This window comes from Pantherophis guttatus, chromosome 3, assembly GCF_059756535.1.
Source record: "Pantherophis guttatus breed Tessera chromosome 3, ASM5975653v1, whole genome shotgun sequence".
Taxonomy (NCBI): Eukaryota; Metazoa; Chordata; class Lepidosauria; order Squamata; family Colubridae; genus Pantherophis; species Pantherophis guttatus.
The window spans coordinates 149,400,385-149,418,690 of record NC_142065.1 but is presented as its reverse complement, the minus strand read 5'-3'; the positions used below and the strand labels follow the sequence as shown (position 1 = coordinate 149,418,690).

The following is an 18,306-nucleotide window of genomic DNA, read 5'->3' as shown; positions in this document are numbered from 1 at the left end:
TTAAATATCTAATATGGAGGTTGCCTGTCTGTATTAGTAAGGGCCACTGTGAGAAATGGTAGCGTGGTTTTCTTAAAAACATGTTTTTAATCTCATGTTTAGCGTGTATTTTATTTTCACATCCCACTGTGAATCCCTGGGACATGATGATGACAAATAAGTTACAGTGATATAGTCATAGTTGGGGGCCAGATTAAATCCAAAGGCCACCCACCCTTTCTTTTATAAGATCCAAGCACTGCTTTTTGTCAATTGCTGATTCTTCAACTGAGGCAGTTATATGAAAGCCAAAAAACAACAACCAGCTGTTCAACTCTACACACATAGAATAGCAAGTACTCTATATACATCCAGTTTTATCTTTTTTTATAGAGGCACAGCATATACAGGGATTTTTACCTTTCTAATTCTTTAATGTAAATAGCCATTCAATCTCTCGTGTTTCCAAATAACTAGCCTATTCTCCATTGCATGTTAAACAGCCTTTTTTATATTCAGTCTTTTAGGAACAAAAATATACTAACTTGCCACAAAGGCTTAAAATTATCTCCGTATTATAATTCTACTGAAGATTGTAAAATAAATCTATTCACAATTTGTCCTTTTCAGTAAGCATCAACATGGAAGGTAAATTGTTCCAAAGGCAAGAGTTTATTGCTTAATGGGTGTGCTTTCAGAATGCTTTTAATATAAAAACACATATTTTCTATGACTGCATACAGTTATCTCTCTGAAGATAAAACATGACAAGCTCTGCCGATTATTTCTTTCCTCATTCACACCAGTCTTAATTCCTATAGGGCACTGTGATAAGCCTCAATCTGTTAATCACTTTCATCGCTGACATCTGAGGGGCTCTTCGTTTCTGTATTCACAAGGGCAGTGTCCACTTGCACATCTTCCTCATCTAACTGGACCACTGGGGCATCTCCTTCACAGGCATCTTGGCTAGTAGACTCTGTTCCGGGTGCTTCTGAAGAGAACTTCTCGTCCAGCTCTGACTGAGTGGGAACCTGAAAACTGATTTCATTTTGATGAGTGCTGGAATCTGATCCTTCAAAAAAAAAAAAAAAATTTTTTTTTAAAAGATACAACTGAATGGCTGGTTATAAAATGAATATTTGTCATAGGATCTAAACTATCTTCTTTTTGTTATGACAATTTATAAATCAAGCTATACTATATGATTTCATATAAATGATTGCAGAACTACTGCATTGTTTCTCAGGATGTGGTAAAAGATGAAAATGCAGGCATGCTTTACAATCTCTGCCTTTGTAAAATAGGCCAGAACAATCAATTTTAAATAAAGATCTCTAGAGCAACCACAGATTAAAATTAAGTGCTTCAAAATGAAAAGTGGCTTGCTTGTGAAAAGTGATCTGGATAGCCTTCTCTGATTTTAGATAGCAGAGCATACAATTTATCCCACAAAAAATAGATTTCCCACCACTATTCTACCTTCTTTTTCTGATCTCACTGATTATTTTAGATAAGTAATTAGACTACAAATAAATACAAGAGAATGCCAAAAAGAAGACATTATAAGGACAGCCAGAGCTAACTTTCCCACTGACACCCACCCTCTCTGATCTACCTTTATTTAGTAAAGGTGCTTATCTACAGATTTTCAGAAGAGACACTTCAAAAGGGGCAAAAAACATTGTGCCTGCACTTTCTGCATGCTTTTTAAAATTAACAAGCCAGAAAGTTTAGAGTAACCATATAGGGCCCATAATTGCCTTATCAGTGAGAGAGGGGGTATACAACTTTAATAAATAATATTGAGATACTTCAGCATATGTATTCTGATATCCCGGGGAGGTGGGGGGGGGGGGGCAGAAAGAATTCCCAAGACCAATAGATATGTCTCTACTGCTGAAATTTTTCCTTTGGTCTTTGAACCAAGACAAGTTTTGAATCTTGCGTAGAGCAACACCGAGGGAACTCCCAACATTACAATAACTCTTTTGGTGGGAGTCCTATCCTCTGCGAATATCAGGCGTAACTGGCATGCTCTCACTAAACTCTCATAGTTTCTGATGCAGCAGATCCCTGAAAAGAAACAGCAAATGGGCCATGCAGATGGGCTGGCTGGATTCTTGGTCATCACTACTTGAAGAACTTGAGTTACAGGTACTCGAATTACATCTGTTCATTTTATGCACTTTGCAAGAACACGTTACAGATAAAAATATGTAAATAGTACAATATTTTTTTAAAAATGTAGGAAAAGTAAACCGGGCAAAAGAATGGAGTAAAGATTATAGTGCTTTTCATTTACTAATTATCTCTTCTCCAAGTTGTATTTCATATTTAAAAAAAAGAAATGGTCATTCTGTATTTTATGGAAGGTTATTTTTTGCTAGTTAACCAACTAAAGAATCTTTCTTCAAATATTTTTAAAATGGTGAAAAGATACAGACATAAATTGGGAGTTTTCATAAAAGGAGGCCTCTGGCCAAATTTTATGCGATTCCCCTAGAGAGCAATTGGAGGACTTCTATCGGTGTCCATTAGGCGCGTATTTATTTTTTTAAAAAATTGGAACAATCTAATTTCTTGAAAGAAATGTGCCAAAAGCATCCTTGTCTCAGGAGTCTGAACTCCTCAGAGTGGAATTTGATTAGTGATCTTCACTTTTTGGTTAAAGCTAAGTTTTTTGCCTTGTGGCTCCCTTAACAAATCTTTGATAAATACTAGGGCTTACATAGACTTTGGATTTGCAGGGAAAGAAAATGTCTTTTAGATCTTAGCATACATTAGCACCCTTCAGCAACTCCTTAAACCAACCTGATTATTTTGCAGAACTGTGCTGTATCTATAAGGAGAATGTGAAAAGTTGCTGCTGCTTCAGACAGCAACTAACAAATACTATGAGAGAGCCCTGGGCACTCTGAAGCACATCCAGAGCTTTGTAATACAAATGTGGTCTTTCCTCAGAGCTCTTTTTATCAATGCAATGTGAACAAGGAAGACAGATTCTAAAACAGCATTTGGGGGTAGAAATGCAAAATGATTTTAAATGTAGTTTCCAGTAGCTATCTTGCTATCTTGGAATTGCCTGGATATCAAAGAGCCTTCTTCTAAACATATGATAAGACTATTATCCATCTTGCTGGAAAACCAGTTTCCTGAGATTCCTTATTAACTGTCATGCTCGTGTGAATCAGCTACAGCTGTATATCTTACTATATTATGACACACAAAGCAAACTTAGTTAAACCTTTTAAGCCAAATTACACAGCTTATCCAAAGAACTTTTATGTCTCCCTTCTGCTATCAGACAGGTACTCAAATTATTACATACAATGTACCCAAATTCTGTATGAGGTAGAAAAATATGATCAAACAGCTGGCTTTTTGTAATACTGTATCTCACATAAAATTAGTTTATTTCTAAACTAATTCTAAAGTGCATTTGTGTGATTCTGATCTTGTTATAATTGCATTGTTATGTTAATACTGTCTTCATTTGTTATCTGGCTTATTTTAATATTGCTAATCTCAACTAGCGTCCAACTGAATCAGGGGCTTTGGATTTTATAACTCCATCATTTCCTACAATCTAACAGGTTGCCAGTGAAAATTTAAACTTTGTAAGTGTAATGGGTATTCTCCGATAGCATAAATGAGACCCCCCCAAGAGAGCCTCTTCTAAGCCAATACTGCAGTATGACATCAAGTAGCCTTGCATCTAGTACATTCTTTGATTACAAGAAAAAAAATCTCTTGATTTAAAATTAATCTATCCCACCAGAAAGACTCAATTAGCTCTACTGTGTTTGTTCATTTAATACAATGAGAAACAACTACCGATCATAGCAGATAGCAAAGAACTATCCTCTACTCCAGAATTAAGGAAGACATCTAAGGCTTCTTGATCCGACATATCAACGAGGTCCATTTGTTCTAACGTGTCCACATTCACTTCCATGGAAGACATGCTCCCTATTGGCTCTGAAATTAAAAATAAATAAGTCAGCAAATTTACCCGTATTTAGGAATTCATGGTTGCAAAATTTAATTTTTACCCCATTTTCTTCTCTATGCATGAAAGGATGAATCGGGGCTTATGAGTTTCAGAAAAATAATTTGGAGTAATAGTTGATTTGAAACCCATTATAAAGAATTGAGATAGTTGCTTAGAAGTTTCTAACACTGAGTTAAATAAAATGTAATTATAATTTAATGATTACACAGAGATTTATAGCTATCAAATTCTGTGATGGAAAGGTTCTTTGTTTCCCAGAATGTTCCCTCTCTTCCCTTAACACAGGGGTGTCAAATTCAAGGCCCGTGGGCCAGATCCGGCCCACAGGGCCAGCCTGGAAATAGCAAAGGACCGGGCCACAGTGCCTCTGCTAGCAAAAATTGGCTGTGGAGGGAATTGCGGGCAGCCCCTATGTGCCCCATTTTTTGCCTAGACGGTCTCCTGCAGCGGGCTGTTTTGGCTGGCAGGGTGCTGCAGGAGGTTGGCTGGCCCATCTCCTTCCCCCCTGGCCAGCCCGCAGAGGACAAGTACAATGTTGATATGGCCCTTCAAGAAATCCAGGTTGACACCCCTGCCTTAACATATTGATGCGAAGGCACTCCTCCAGGTCTAGAAGTATAATCAATGATCCAGACCTATAGAAAACCAATCGCTCTCAGGATTAGACATTCCAGGAAACAACAGAATATTCCACTGAGGTCTGCACATTCCTGGTCCCATTTTCCACTAATAGAAGCACTAAATAACTTTTCTATCAACCTGTTTTACATTCCAGAGATTTCAAGTATAACATGCAATGAAGTTGCTGGAACACCATCCAACATTGTGAAGGGGCTGAATGAATTACCCTAGGAGGAAGGAAAAAAAACCACGGTATGGCCTGGTATAGAAAGAAAAGGAAAAAAAGGGGGGGGACAGGGATATGGATTGGTATAAGGTTAAGTCTTGGATTAGGACCGGGTTGACTTTAGGCCAAAAATAAACATCCTTCAAGGCAAGATATTCTTAAGGAAAGACGGGAAGTCTTCCTCTCTTGCATGATCCAATGAAGTAGAATAAAGCAAAGCTCAGGCCAAATAAAAGAATATTTTTATACAGTGTTTCATTAAATAATCCAACTAATCAATACAGGAAACAACAATGCCCACAGCTTCCATAAAAAAGGTAATGTAATGCAAATGTCAATGTCTTGTTCTAGCGGTTATTTGGAGATATCAAAGACAGTAATAGTTACATGGGGAACTCGAGTAAGAGCCCTATGTGTTCACATGCTGCTAATGGGCTCTCCCATTAGGGAGAAGCAAGATTCTTCTTTATTTACTTGGTTCCTTTGTGGTAGAGGCAATTTCTGATTATCCTTTTCTCTTGATGAGAAGCAAGATACACGTTACAGTTCAGCAAGTTTCAGCTGTACTTTCTGCCATCCAGCTCACTGATTTACAAGGAAATAGTTAAATATATTGCAATGTAATATACATTAATTCTTGGCATCTATTCCCAGATGAACAACTCTTACAATGGCCACTCTAGTCTTACAATTAGAGCAAAAGGAATAAGACAGAACACACTGTTTTTTATTCTGGCTAAACTTAGTATCAACTAATCTCATTTCTTGAAAAGGAGTACTCTTGAGCACATCACTGATTCTAACTTCTTGAGTAAGATTATAGTATGGAAGACATAAAAAGAGTATAAAATCCAATGGAATGTTGGAGCAGCTCAGTGAGTCTGCTTTGTGATTTAGCTGGAGAGAGATTTACCTGGAGTCTTAAAATGAAAATTTTCAATACTTGCCCCGTCTTTCAGCTATCTGCAGATAGCCTGTGTTGAGGTACTGTTCCATGTCCTGCTGGAAAGCTTCTTCAAAGAATTTCTGCCGCTCCTTTAGTTTCATTTCCTGGGTATGCTCCATGTCCAGCACTTTCTGAACATGCTCTGTATCAAGTTCAGCTGAAATAGGGAAATAAATGAAATATTGTTATTTCGGCACTTAAAGAAGCATTTTATATACAACTGTATCTCAGTAAACTTATGGAATTAAAATAAAAAATATTGTACAGCAAATAATTATAGCTCAGGTTTTGAAATTTCTTAATTATCCAAGACTTATTTCAGTGCTAGCTAGCAAAACAATTCAGTATCAAATAGGTCAGTGTCAGATTTTTTAATACGGAATTGCACATTACATCATGGTAGTTACGTCTCTTACTGCATTCTTTGCAATGATTTATTTCCCCCAAACAGTGAAATGCACATATTAAACTGATTCTGCCCCTTATAGTCTTCTTCTCAAAATGTAAAGCTCTCCCCCCACCCAAAAAATCCCCGAATGCCAGCAATAGTCATCAGCAATATCTCTTATAATCCTTAGACAAAGTAGAAAATCCTAAAGTAGCTCTTAAAAAGTTGCCTGCTCCACTGTGAATGGGAGCCCTTCTCAGCCAGGGACATCAGCATTTAGGTTACAGTTGGTGTGTTTTGTTTTCGTTCCATTTGCCTCTGTATTCTTTAACTGGGACAAAAAGACCAAAAGCAAATGCTGGAGAGCTGCAAGTCTTTCTTTTTTTAAGAAAAGGCTTACAGATTCCTAGATTTATCCCTAAAATAACAACAACAATAACAACAACAACAATAATAATATCATCTGGCCACTTCCTTCCATCAGCAATGAAATAAAATAGGGAGTTTATGTAACCGTTCTCCAATTCCTAAACCTCTCAGTCAACCTTGTGCATTAAATCTTTAAAGTGTCATTGGTTAGATTCTAACCGTTAGAAGGAAAACTCTTTATTAAATGGCCAGAAAAGAATGACCTACTACTTCCTTCCTTAACTGAACTTGCATATAATTTTAATGGACTCAGGAAACAAGAATTTTAACATAGATCTAACCTATATTAGTTACAATTCTACTCTCAACTAAAATATACTGTAAAAATATTTAATCTCACAAGAAAAAAGCAAAAGAATATAAAATTGATACCTTTGAAATTGTTTTTCAGCAAAACTGTCTCATGAATATAGCATGTCATGAAAAGCAGTAGATAATCCTGAATAGGATTCATACCTCACAAGCGGGATTCTCTGTATAAATGGGGCATAGTATCATCCCCTCAGTGTGACAGTGGGATCCCACATCAAACTGTAGATCACATCATGACAGGCTTTAAGGTGAAGGCATATACCAGTCCAGTATCTGATCTTTTTTAATATAAACAATGCTGTGCTTCAGTGGTTAGATGGCCTAGACATTAGTATTTGAACATAGATCTTTTTAACATTTATATTTTATTGTGTTCTACTAATTTAGATGAAACGTTAATATATATTGCTAGTCCATGTATAATATGCCATACACTAAATAAATACAGCACATCAACGATTGCTATGAAAGTATCAACAACTGCACTATAACTTTTTAATGTTCTACACACCTACTTTACCTATATAGTTACTATCAAAATATTTTTTTCAGAGATAATAAAAACACCACTGAAGTAAACATCTAGGGATGTTAACATCCCAAACAGAAAATGTGCAAGAACAGCAGAAGGAAACATGGTATTTCAGATATATTACAGTGAAGATTACAAGCAAAAATCTTTACTTAGTTTAACATATAGCTGCCAGAAACAAAAAGTTACTAAAAATATACTTGTAAGTATGAACATAAAAAGCATCTAGTGCTTTATATGTTTTTTTTTAGTTTGACAGTATCTAAGCAAGCCTTTTATACTATTATACATTGCAGTTAAGAACAAGATTATCAGAGACAATTCCATGATTTCTGTTGCTGTTCCAACAGTAGTGAATTGAATAGAATAGAATAGAGAAGTGGCCAAAATTGTGGAAACCTTTTGGGAAAAGTGTATTTTTGAGGTTTGATAGCTAATAACACCGCTTTTTTTTTTTAGTAGTACCATAAAATTATATATCAATGGAAAGATAATTTAATCAAGAATGTAACAAATGCAACAAAGTTTGTTCAACTATCTGTATTCTATGAAAAGTTACAGCCAAATAACCAGAAAAAGGAAGCACAACTTGCTTAGGTTGATATCAGATAGCTGTCAGCCTCTATGATGCTTACTTGCTATTGGCTGCCATAGTAACCGGGGGGGGGATGTATAGGTATTTGGGTGGGGGAAGCGAGCTCGTGGAGCTGTCTCATGATATGACTGAAAAGGGAGGGATACTCTCTTCTGCGCAGCTGAATGGACTTGTTGATAGCCAGTCAAGGTCAACCGTTCTGGCATACCAGATGAATGGGGCCATCTGAAGATGCATCTCACATGACACCTTGGGGAGCTGGAGATTGGACATTCAGCCATGGTCCTTGGGGGGAAGGATTTTGGGAATACTTTCAATATGTAATTTTCACACCTTTAGCCTCAGATCTTGGTTTTGTTTTGTTTTTTGTTGCTATCAGTTCATACTCAGTACCTTTCATACTCATACCTTTCTCTACAAATATGGAGTTGGTGGTTTTCTTTCTTGAGTTTTGAACGGAGGCACATCTGACAGTAGCTTTCCTTCATCTGATTGTAGCCAATGAGCATGAGTGTTTAGAGAGCCAATCAGGTGTCATCTTGTTTTGGCAATGAGCCAATCAGATCACAGTAGGATTCAGTTGTTGTTGTTGTTGTTGTTGTTGTTGTTAGTTCAATTTATATGCCGCCTTTCTCCCGAGACTCAGGGCGGTTATGGATGTCATGTGTTGAAGCTGAGAGGACATTTGTCCATTTGTTATATGATCGCTATCAAGTTGGTTGGGGTTTTTTGTGTTCTTTTAGTGAGCTTGCAAAACATAAAAAATTAAAGTAATGGTGCAAAGAGTTGACTGGGTGCTCAGAAAGTGATGTAAAATAGTATTATTAAGTGAACAAGGCTATAGTTATAAAGAAATTAGAAGAAAAATTGGTGGAAACTTAACCAAAGGTGGCATTTCTAAGTTTTTGAAGAGGTATAAGGAGACTCAGTCACTACAAAACCACACTGGTAAAGGCAGGAAAAGGTGCACAACAGCAAGTGATAGAAGAATTAAGAGAATGTGCCTACATGACAGAAGAAAATCATCTGGGTGTATACAAGATGAAATGGCACAATATAATGTGAAGTTGAGTGCAAGGACTGTTCGGTGCAGACTGCAGGAATTTGGCCTAAAATCTAGAATTCCACAAAAAAAGCCACTTTCATCTCTCAAACAAAGGTTGAAAAGCATTACATTCTTGATTAAATTATCTTTCCATTTATATATGTTATGGTACTACTCCAAAAAAAAAAGGGGGGGTGACATTAGCCATCAAACCTCAAAAATACACTTTTCCCAAAAGGTTCCACAATTTTGGCCACTACTGTATGCAACTCAGGGTTGAACTGTGGAGTTCTTGATGCTCTCTGAGTTTGGTTGTGTGTTTGCAGACATTTAATTACCCAACAAGATAACATCATCAGTGCTAGCGAGTGTGGAGTTTTATATGCAGTAACTTGCCCTACCAGTAACTGGTGGAGGTATGGCTTTCTTCTCGGTAGTTTCTTAAGAAATACTGCTTGACTGTCTGGTGTTAATCCCTGCTAATATGATATGGCTGCTGGAAATGATGTATTCTGGTCCTTTTGTTTCCTTAGCTTTTTTATTGTCTTTTTTACAGGACATTACACAGTGTGTAAATGTGCTTTATCTCTGTGTTTATTAGTGGCTGATCTGTTGGAATGGCCTAGTTTACAGAAATTCCCTAGCTTTTTTACATTTAGCTTAATCTAGGATGTTCACAATTTCCCAGTTGAAACTATGGTCCATGTTGGTGAGTTTAAGAAGTGTCCATTGTGTTCTCTGATTGCTAGCTGGTATTCATGGATGTGCTCTGCTACTCTTCTGCCTGCCTGTCCTATATAGTGGCTATGGCAGTCCTATCTTCTAGGACTGCCTAGAAGTCCTCTTCTAAGAACAGGACTTCTAGGCAGTCCTGTTCTTAGTTTTGTTTTGGGTTTTTGTTTTGTTTTGTTTTGTTTTGGGTCCTGAGTCTTTTAGTTTACTAAGATACTTTGAGGGACTTTAGTTGGTTTGTGTCCTATAGTGATGGGTGATGCTATATGATTATAATACTCTGTTGTTTCTGAGTTGTTCTTATCTTTGCTAGTGTTAATCTTTTCATAACTTGTGTTAGCCGTGCTATAGTGGTCTGCGTGGTCAGACCACTTTGATAAAGTTGCGTGAGTATCCATTTTGCTGGAAGATGTTGTATAGGTTATGTGTTTTGGATTGCTGCAGTGCATTTGTACTTGCCTGAATATTAATACTTATTCAGACAAGTGTAAACACACTATATTTAGAATGTTTATATTTATTCAGTATTCATCTGAATATTAATAAATACTATCAAGGAGAAGACCACACCTCCACCAATATCAGCACGACAAAGTCATTCAACTTAACCTCCTGAAAAAGTCTGTTCCAGCACATTATGACAGAATGTGCACCTGGAAAAGAAGAGGGTAGGGAGAAATTCCACTGTGGCTTTCCAGGGAGGAGGCAACATATTCCAGAGAGAGGCCCCAAAATAAGACCTTGTGCAGTCCTGAACTGGATGGGGGAGGGAGGAAAAGTAATTGCTCCTTAGAATCTCCCAGAGTGTATCTATTAGATTAGAAGGTTATAGCTTTAGTCTGTTAGGTGCAAACAAATAAAAAATTGGACTCAACTGGATTTCACTGCATCATTTTGGGCTCAGGCATGTCACTCATGTTCTTATCCTATATCTTCAGCAGACCCACACATTCATAACGTTCCTCTACTATTTCTATCTCTTTCTTTAGTATATATTTAATTCTCATAATGCAATTTGGTTGGTTTCCTATTCTGTAGGTTTTGTTGTCTTAATGTGTTCCTCAAAATTCTTTTTTGGCATGCAGCTTTTGAACTAGATATGCCTACTAAAATTAGAAATGCAGATATCAATGCCAACCTATTTTGCCTTGCATTTCATTGTGTATATTAAATACACAATGACAGCTGCTTCTCAGCAGTAGTATGCACATTTTATTACTCATCTATGTTTACAGTTCTTCCATCAGTCTGCCAGGTCTATGTAGTCATTTTATCTCTACTGAACCAGAACATTGTGATCAATGATATTTTCCATATATTTTATCATATTTATCCTCACATGTACTTATGTCGTGACAGCATTCATTTTTATAGCAATTAACTAAGCAGAAGTCAGAATTTTTACTATACTGAATTTCAATCTAGATTTGATTGAATTTTATGAGTTTCAAAGCAATCTAGTACCAAGGTATGACTATAATTCTATATACTATATTCTAATATATTTGTGGTTTTGGATTGCAGTTTTACTCATTTTTATTATTTATCTTTAATATTGTGGCTTAAGTCTTCTTGAGGGGAATCTGCTGTCTGAAAAGTATCATAGAAAACTCCTCTACAGCATTAAATGTAGGAAATGGCCTAATACATAATGAAGGAAATAAACTGAATTAAAGGAAAATGTTAAGGAGGAATATAAAGGTCAAAACCAGAGCCATAATAATGCAAGTCTAAGACACATTAAATAAGTTCTAAATTTCATCTTTAGAAATGCATTTTAAATTAACGATTAGAAAGAATTCCAATTATAGTATAAAATACAAGTTATACAAAATATAAACATGGATATAGACAAAGAGCCTGGCTATTGTCCAAGGCTTTCCTTGGGTTAAAGCAATGTATCCTGTGCTACTTAACAAAATAAATGCCGTTTTTCAGAGAACATCTGGATCCATGGCAATGAAGTTTAGCTTTCTTTAAGAAACACTTGGCATAATTGATAGACAGTTCCTAGACTTTCCCTCGTAAAAGCAGCAGCAGCTTGCAAAATAATGAACCAATCCTGCATTTCTGAAGATTTACTAGTAACATAACATATTCTACTAGCAGCTAAACAGTAGCAATCAGTTCTATTAAAGAAGTAAAAATGTTTTTCTAATCAACACAAATAAGCCTTGCAATCTTGTTGAAATGAGATTTCTCCAATCTATCTAGAAAGACAATCTGCCTCTTTAGAGTAGTAATTAACGTCAGCTCAAGATGTCAGCCTGTACTTTCCATGTTCACAATGACAAGGCATTTTTCCCCCTTCAATAATGTTTCTCAGCTGCATGTTTTGGAGAAAAGAATATTAGGATCCTCCAAAGAAGATAAAAAATAAGGACTGGCAAAAAAGTAAATTAAACTTTTATAAATGTGTGAGAGGAAATTTTGGAGACATGATCGATATCATTTCCCCTCAATTCTCTTTTAATCTATATAATTGAATGTACTTCAATACATAATATGAATTCCGGGTTTTACTCTAGCATCTATACAAAGTTCAACTGCAATATTCGACATAAAGGCAACCGAGCTTTCAATTACACTGACCTTTTACCTGTACCCATCCTATAACCAAAACAATCAAGGAATAAAAATAACACTATTTACAAAGCTCTCCTGTGCTGTACTTCAGTTTAAGACGATGGAGAAATGAATGCAAATAATTTATGCTGGGCCATACAAAGAAAAGTTACAAGATACTTATTATAAAACTTTAAGATGATTGGAATTTATTACTGAAAATCCTTGCTTCTATTACAAATTATTTGCAATCACAGACTCTTAAAATTGTATCAAAGTCGACAACATCGATCCATCAAAGTTGGATCCATCCACTATAGCATGGTTGTCAGCCTTTTGGCTTGCCTGGGAAGCATTGTGTGAAGATTAATTGTCTTGGGTCACATGTAAAATATATAATACAGTTGAACTGCCTTTATTTTTTTATATTTTTTATAGTGGGGCTGCACTACTAGATGTCCAGGGCCTCATGAGTCTGATGAGTCTTAGATACAAAGCCAGCTGGGTGACCCTGGGTCAATCATTCTCTCTTAACCCTAAGAAGAGGGCAAGGGCAAATCATTTCTGAAAACATTACCAAGAAAACTGCAAGCACCAAGTGCCAACACTAACTTGAAGGCACAAAATATTAACAAACATGTCACATTATAACAGTCTTGTATCTACATTTGTTAGCCATACACAAAATATTGCATACAGCAATATTCATAGAATTCTGTGCAAATGAATAAACAGGCTTGTGCCCTTTCTTATTCCTCTTAATTCTGTAGAAAAACCAAGTAATCCATTAGTGAAAGTTTAGTACAAGTACATCCATTAGTACAAGTTTAGAAATGGAGCTTTCTGTCCTCCTCTGTCAGTCCACAAGAGCATAAAATGTGCGCAGGGTGATTATATTTATTTGATATATGTACAAGGCCAAAATAGTATGTAGAAAAGCAAATTCATCTTCTAGGGATTTCAGAATTGTTGGCATTTCTAGAATGGTGGCTTTACAGTAACCAGTTTCTGTTTTAAATCTTAGAAATCTTAAGAGACAACCCCAAGTCAGTTGACAAATATGTTGCATTATTTACCAAAAAAGCCATTCAAGCAAAAAGTGGGTTGCTTGGGAGTTACATATAAATCAATTCAGCTAATGGGAAGGTATTCTAAAAAATTAAGCTAATACCTCATAAATCAAGCAAAGAAGCTTGTAAATTATAGGATGACAACCAAAAAAGCTAATTATCCCAGTAGGTAACCAGTTAAAAGGACCTTTTACACTTTTATACTTAATTCCCATTCTGGCCTTCCGGAAGAGAATTAAGAGAATTAAGATCTGGTTCTGTCAACTAGCATGGGGACATGCAATAGTGACATGCAACCCTAGGTTGGTCTTTTTTTTTCGCTTCTTAACTTTTTTTTTAACTTTGTATATTGTATTTTGTATAAAATTTTACGGTTTTTATTTGTAAATCAAGTCAGATAGTGATATGGGTGGTATATAAATTTGATTACTAAGTAAACAATAAAATAATATTTTGGCAGATTCATATATAAACTATGGTGGTGTAGTGGTTAGAATGCAGTGTTGCAAGCAAATTCTGCCCACATTCTGGAGTTCGATCCTGATCAGCTCAAGGTTGATTCAACCTTCCATCCTTCTTAGTTCAGTAAAATGAGGATCCAGATTGTTGGGGGCAATATACTGACATTTGTAAACCACTCAGAAAGTGCTGTTAAACAACAAAATTGTAATATTGCTATTGCTATATAAGTAGGTAAGGCCTTTAAAACAACAATTAAAAGTGAATGCAAGTATTCTCAATTGAGGTCACAAGTAAAGTTAGTGCTTCCCTGGAAGGGGTTTTAACATTTCTTTATCGGATAACCACACTATCAAAAGGAGATTTTGAAAGCAAGGTGTCAAACAATGCCTGTACTGTCAATAAAGTAGAGGGCATTATCCTTCATATCATCCACTGCCCCATTTAAAATGGGATCGGGGCCAAATTATTGATGGTAAGTGAACTCAACCTCGAAAAATTGAACTGTTGAATCTGCTCTGCTGTCATTGAAACCTAGAAAAAAACTTAAGTTCTTAGCTGTAGCTTTGGTTTTATCTTGCTATAACCTTTTTACATTTCTAATTTTACTATTTTACTTTACAATATTACTGTTTTACTGGTTTTTATTATATTTCATAATATATTATTTACTACAATCTCTGGTTACAGCAATGAATTTATTTACTAATTTACCTTTGAAGAGGAAACATCTAGTTTATAATGTAGCAGGATATAATTAAACATACTTTTAGCCATGGAATATAGTTTCTTTAAAACAACTATATTCATAGTTAGGAGATTCCATAGATGTGGAACATGACAATCTACAGTATTTTGTTTTTTCCCTTAATCTGGAATTATCAGTTTCTGCATTTATAAATAGAATCACTGACTAATTCTGATATTACATTCAATCTATAATCATGTTTTACTTTTTTTTAGTCATTCTCAAATCCCACTGGCATGACAGAACAGTGTGTTAAAAGATAGCAAAAAGAATATTACATTTTCCTGTTACCAAATCAGTTCTGTACATAGTGTTCCAATTTTCGATTAAGTTGATATTATTTTTATAAAATTTCTGCTTAGTAAAAATAGTAGTTTTACTCTTCATATTTCAGTAACCAGGCATAGTAGAAAATAGTAAAATATTATGTCAAGAAAGGAATACAGTAACTTAGTACAGCCCAATTAAATTAGTTGATCACAACCAGGGTGGATAAAAATCAATGATTTTAAAAAAAAAAATCAAAAAAAATCAGATTTTTTTTATTTAAATCGGATTTTTTTATTTTTATCGAATTTATTTTAATAAAAACCTTTTGGGGTAAAAATCTATCGTAAGATAGTTTTCTATTTAAGATACATAAATAATTTAGTTTATTCAGCATGAAATGGAGCTTAGTTATGTAGCATGAGGCTGTATATTCTGCAACACTGGGACTATCGGTGAGTCAACAGTGGGTCAAAGGAGTAGCAGAGATGACAGTTGCTCTTTAAAAATTATTATTTAAATCGAGTTGATTTAAATCAAGCCTTTTTACTAGTGATTTAAATCATGATTTAAATCAACTCAATTTAAATCAAATCCACCCTGATCACAACTAATAGTTCAGCTGCTAATTTAAATTGCATGAAACCCTTTCTGGAAAACACAAGACTTTTGTTAGCCTATGAGCGGTCTAAAGAATTCTTACTCTAGCAAATGTTCATGAATACCCTGGCTTGATTATTCAACCTATTAGGTGCATCTTTTCCAGCATTCTTTCAGTGAGGAGGGATTGATGGTACAGGATGACACCAAAGCCAAGTATAGAAAAAGCATTACAATTCAGTTCCAAAGTTATTGAAACCACAGAATACAGTAACTTTTCCTTTCAAACCTCAATGGAGAAAACTCCTGAGAATACCACAGACAGCCAAGAGCAAATAAATGGATCATCAAACAAATCAGCCCATAGTTCTCATTCGAGGCTCAAATTTGGATACACTATGTAAAAACCTAGCTTTCTGGAGAAAACTGTAATACTGGGAAAGGCAGAAGTAAAAAAAGAAAAAAGAAATAAAGAAAATGAGAACCAGCAACAAACTGGATGGATTCAGTTACAGAGGTGATGGGGGCACCATTAGAAGATCTAAGGAAACAAGTGACAAAAAGACTGCCACGGAGGTAATCCACCTGCGTGGTTGCTGAGAGTCAACACTGATATAATGGCACTTAATCAATCCTTTGAAATTTACACATACCCCACAAGCTTCTCCCTCCCACCTCAAGATATCATCTTAAAATCTCTTAGATTTATAGTATCATCTTTAAGTAGAACAACACTACAATTTTGACATTGGGGTGCCTCTTTTATTTTTTAAAAATTAATATTGCTATTAAGGCATATTGTAATCATTGCTTTCCACTACACCATATAACAATCCTTCCTCTTGTTGTTTTTCAGGCTTCTTCTAAAAATGGTTTGATCCGGAATAGAATTAAACTTGAATCCAAAAGGAAACAAACTATAAGCTGAATGTATCAATGCAAAACTCTTCCTCCAAAACAGACTTTTAACAATTATCAAACCTGCATCGTCCCAACTCCAGCTCACATTAGAGAGAGCAACTGGTAAATGTTTGCTTTCCTTAACCTGTCCCACATTAAAAGTGTTGGGATAGCGACAGTCTTTTGTCTCTTATCTGATAGAGAATAGACACCGGTCATTGGGGTAGTGCAATTTATACTGACACACTTTTCTGTCAATTTAAGGATTGAAGTAATGGATGTTGACATGGCTATAAGCCTTCCCACAGAGAAAGCAAAACACTGAAATATATTATCTCTACTAACTGAGCTAATAGTATTCACTCTGTCATTATCTGCGTATATTTATGAACCCTCACAAAAAAAGTAAAGAAATTAATATTGTGTTATATGCACACAGTTCTCCATCCACCCACTTTCTTCAGGCTTCATACAATCACGATTGACAGAGTTAAGGCACTTCAAAGTTCTTTGTATTTATAACGTCGTATAGAAGCACTGGGATCAAGCATCTGTGCTAAATATTTAATAAAGTTTATTAAACTTTCAGCATGCTTTTACAATTCATACTTAGAAGTGTGTCCAAATTGGATCTAAAAGTAATGGCCTAATAGGAATGTATCCACCAGGTTCTCAGCTTTAGCTTTTATTTCTCTAATGTAAGACCATGGATCTCTAACCATCGATCTTTGTGCCGTCTGAAACATGTATGGACAGAAATTAGAAAGGACCACACTCCATTTTGATTTTTTTAAAAAAAAACCTACTCTATCTAATAATCAAAGCAAGATTGAGTCTAGATTATCAGTAAGAGAGTTCAATTTGTTTTTTTCATTATACAGTTTTTGCAGCAATTGTGAAGAACACTTCAAATAGGATGTAATTATGAGCACTGCAAATGGACTGCATTAACACTACTCTTGCGCCCATACCTCAATAGTTCCATGGTTAGATCAAATCTGAAACATGGCATCTAGTTCTAAACACTGGATTTTATAAAAGAGACCCAGAGAATTTGGTGCAGATTCAGAAGGATGGTGAGGAATTTGGAAGGCAAGCCCCAAGAAAAATAATTAACAGAATCACCATGTGTAACTTCCAAAAGACATACAGAATGCAAGGGTGGGTGGATCTGTTCTCTTGTGAAATCAAGAGTAGAACAAGAAGCGAAGAATTCAAATCAAAATATAGATGCTTTAACTGAATATTGGGAAATTTGTTCTGTAGGAACTGTTAAACAGCAAATTTGCTAAGATTATATTTTCCCACTCTTTAACTGGAGTTCAAATTTCCATCTCCCAATAGACCACATGAACTAGGCAAATGTTGATAGTCAGTGTACTGTATGTAAGCCCTTTCTATGTGTTCTGGTCTTCCCCTTGGCTGCTTGACAAAATATTTCTCTCTCCTCAAGTAGCTTTTGAATATTCGTTCTAAGAGAGCATTTTGTCCAGTGAGGTACTAAATTTGTGTATATTTCAATTCTGCATTTTAGAACACTAAAATAAGAACACTTTCTTATTGACTTACCCCACCCAAACAATCATCTTTTTTGGAACTGAGCATACACTGCATTAATAAATAACTAAATGTAACATATGACAGTTTATCTTCTGCTACATAAAAATGTTATGATGAAACTAAAAAAGAAAATCTAAATGATCAGGAATAATTCAAAATGTGACTTTTGGTCATGAGAAAATTTACCAGTACTATGCCAGTACCATGATTAAATAATTCATGGTAAATTATTTTTGCATTTTGAAATTACACCATCAAATACCATTTAAAAAAACTCTGAGGAAGTCTATACATTTATTGCTCTTGATAGCTGTTGC

General features: G+C 35.4%; 1 protein-coding gene across 1 annotated transcript in view; it reads right to left on the bottom strand.

Annotated features, from left to right (window-relative positions):
* Positions 1–628: 628 nt before the first annotated feature.
* Positions 629–18,306, bottom strand: part of DTNBP1 (dystrobrevin binding protein 1) — a 39,194-nt gene continuing 21,516 nt past the window's right edge. Inside the window, exons 8-10 of the mRNA XM_034429210.3 lie at positions 5,789–5,944; positions 3,817–3,960; positions 629–1,054 (exon numbers count right to left, since the gene is read on the bottom strand). Of these exons, the coding sequence (XP_034285101.2) occupies positions 825–1,054; positions 3,817–3,960; positions 5,789–5,944 (530 nt within the window). The 3' untranslated portion in view covers positions 629–824. The remainder of the gene's footprint in view (positions 1,055–3,816; positions 3,961–5,788; positions 5,945–18,306) is intronic.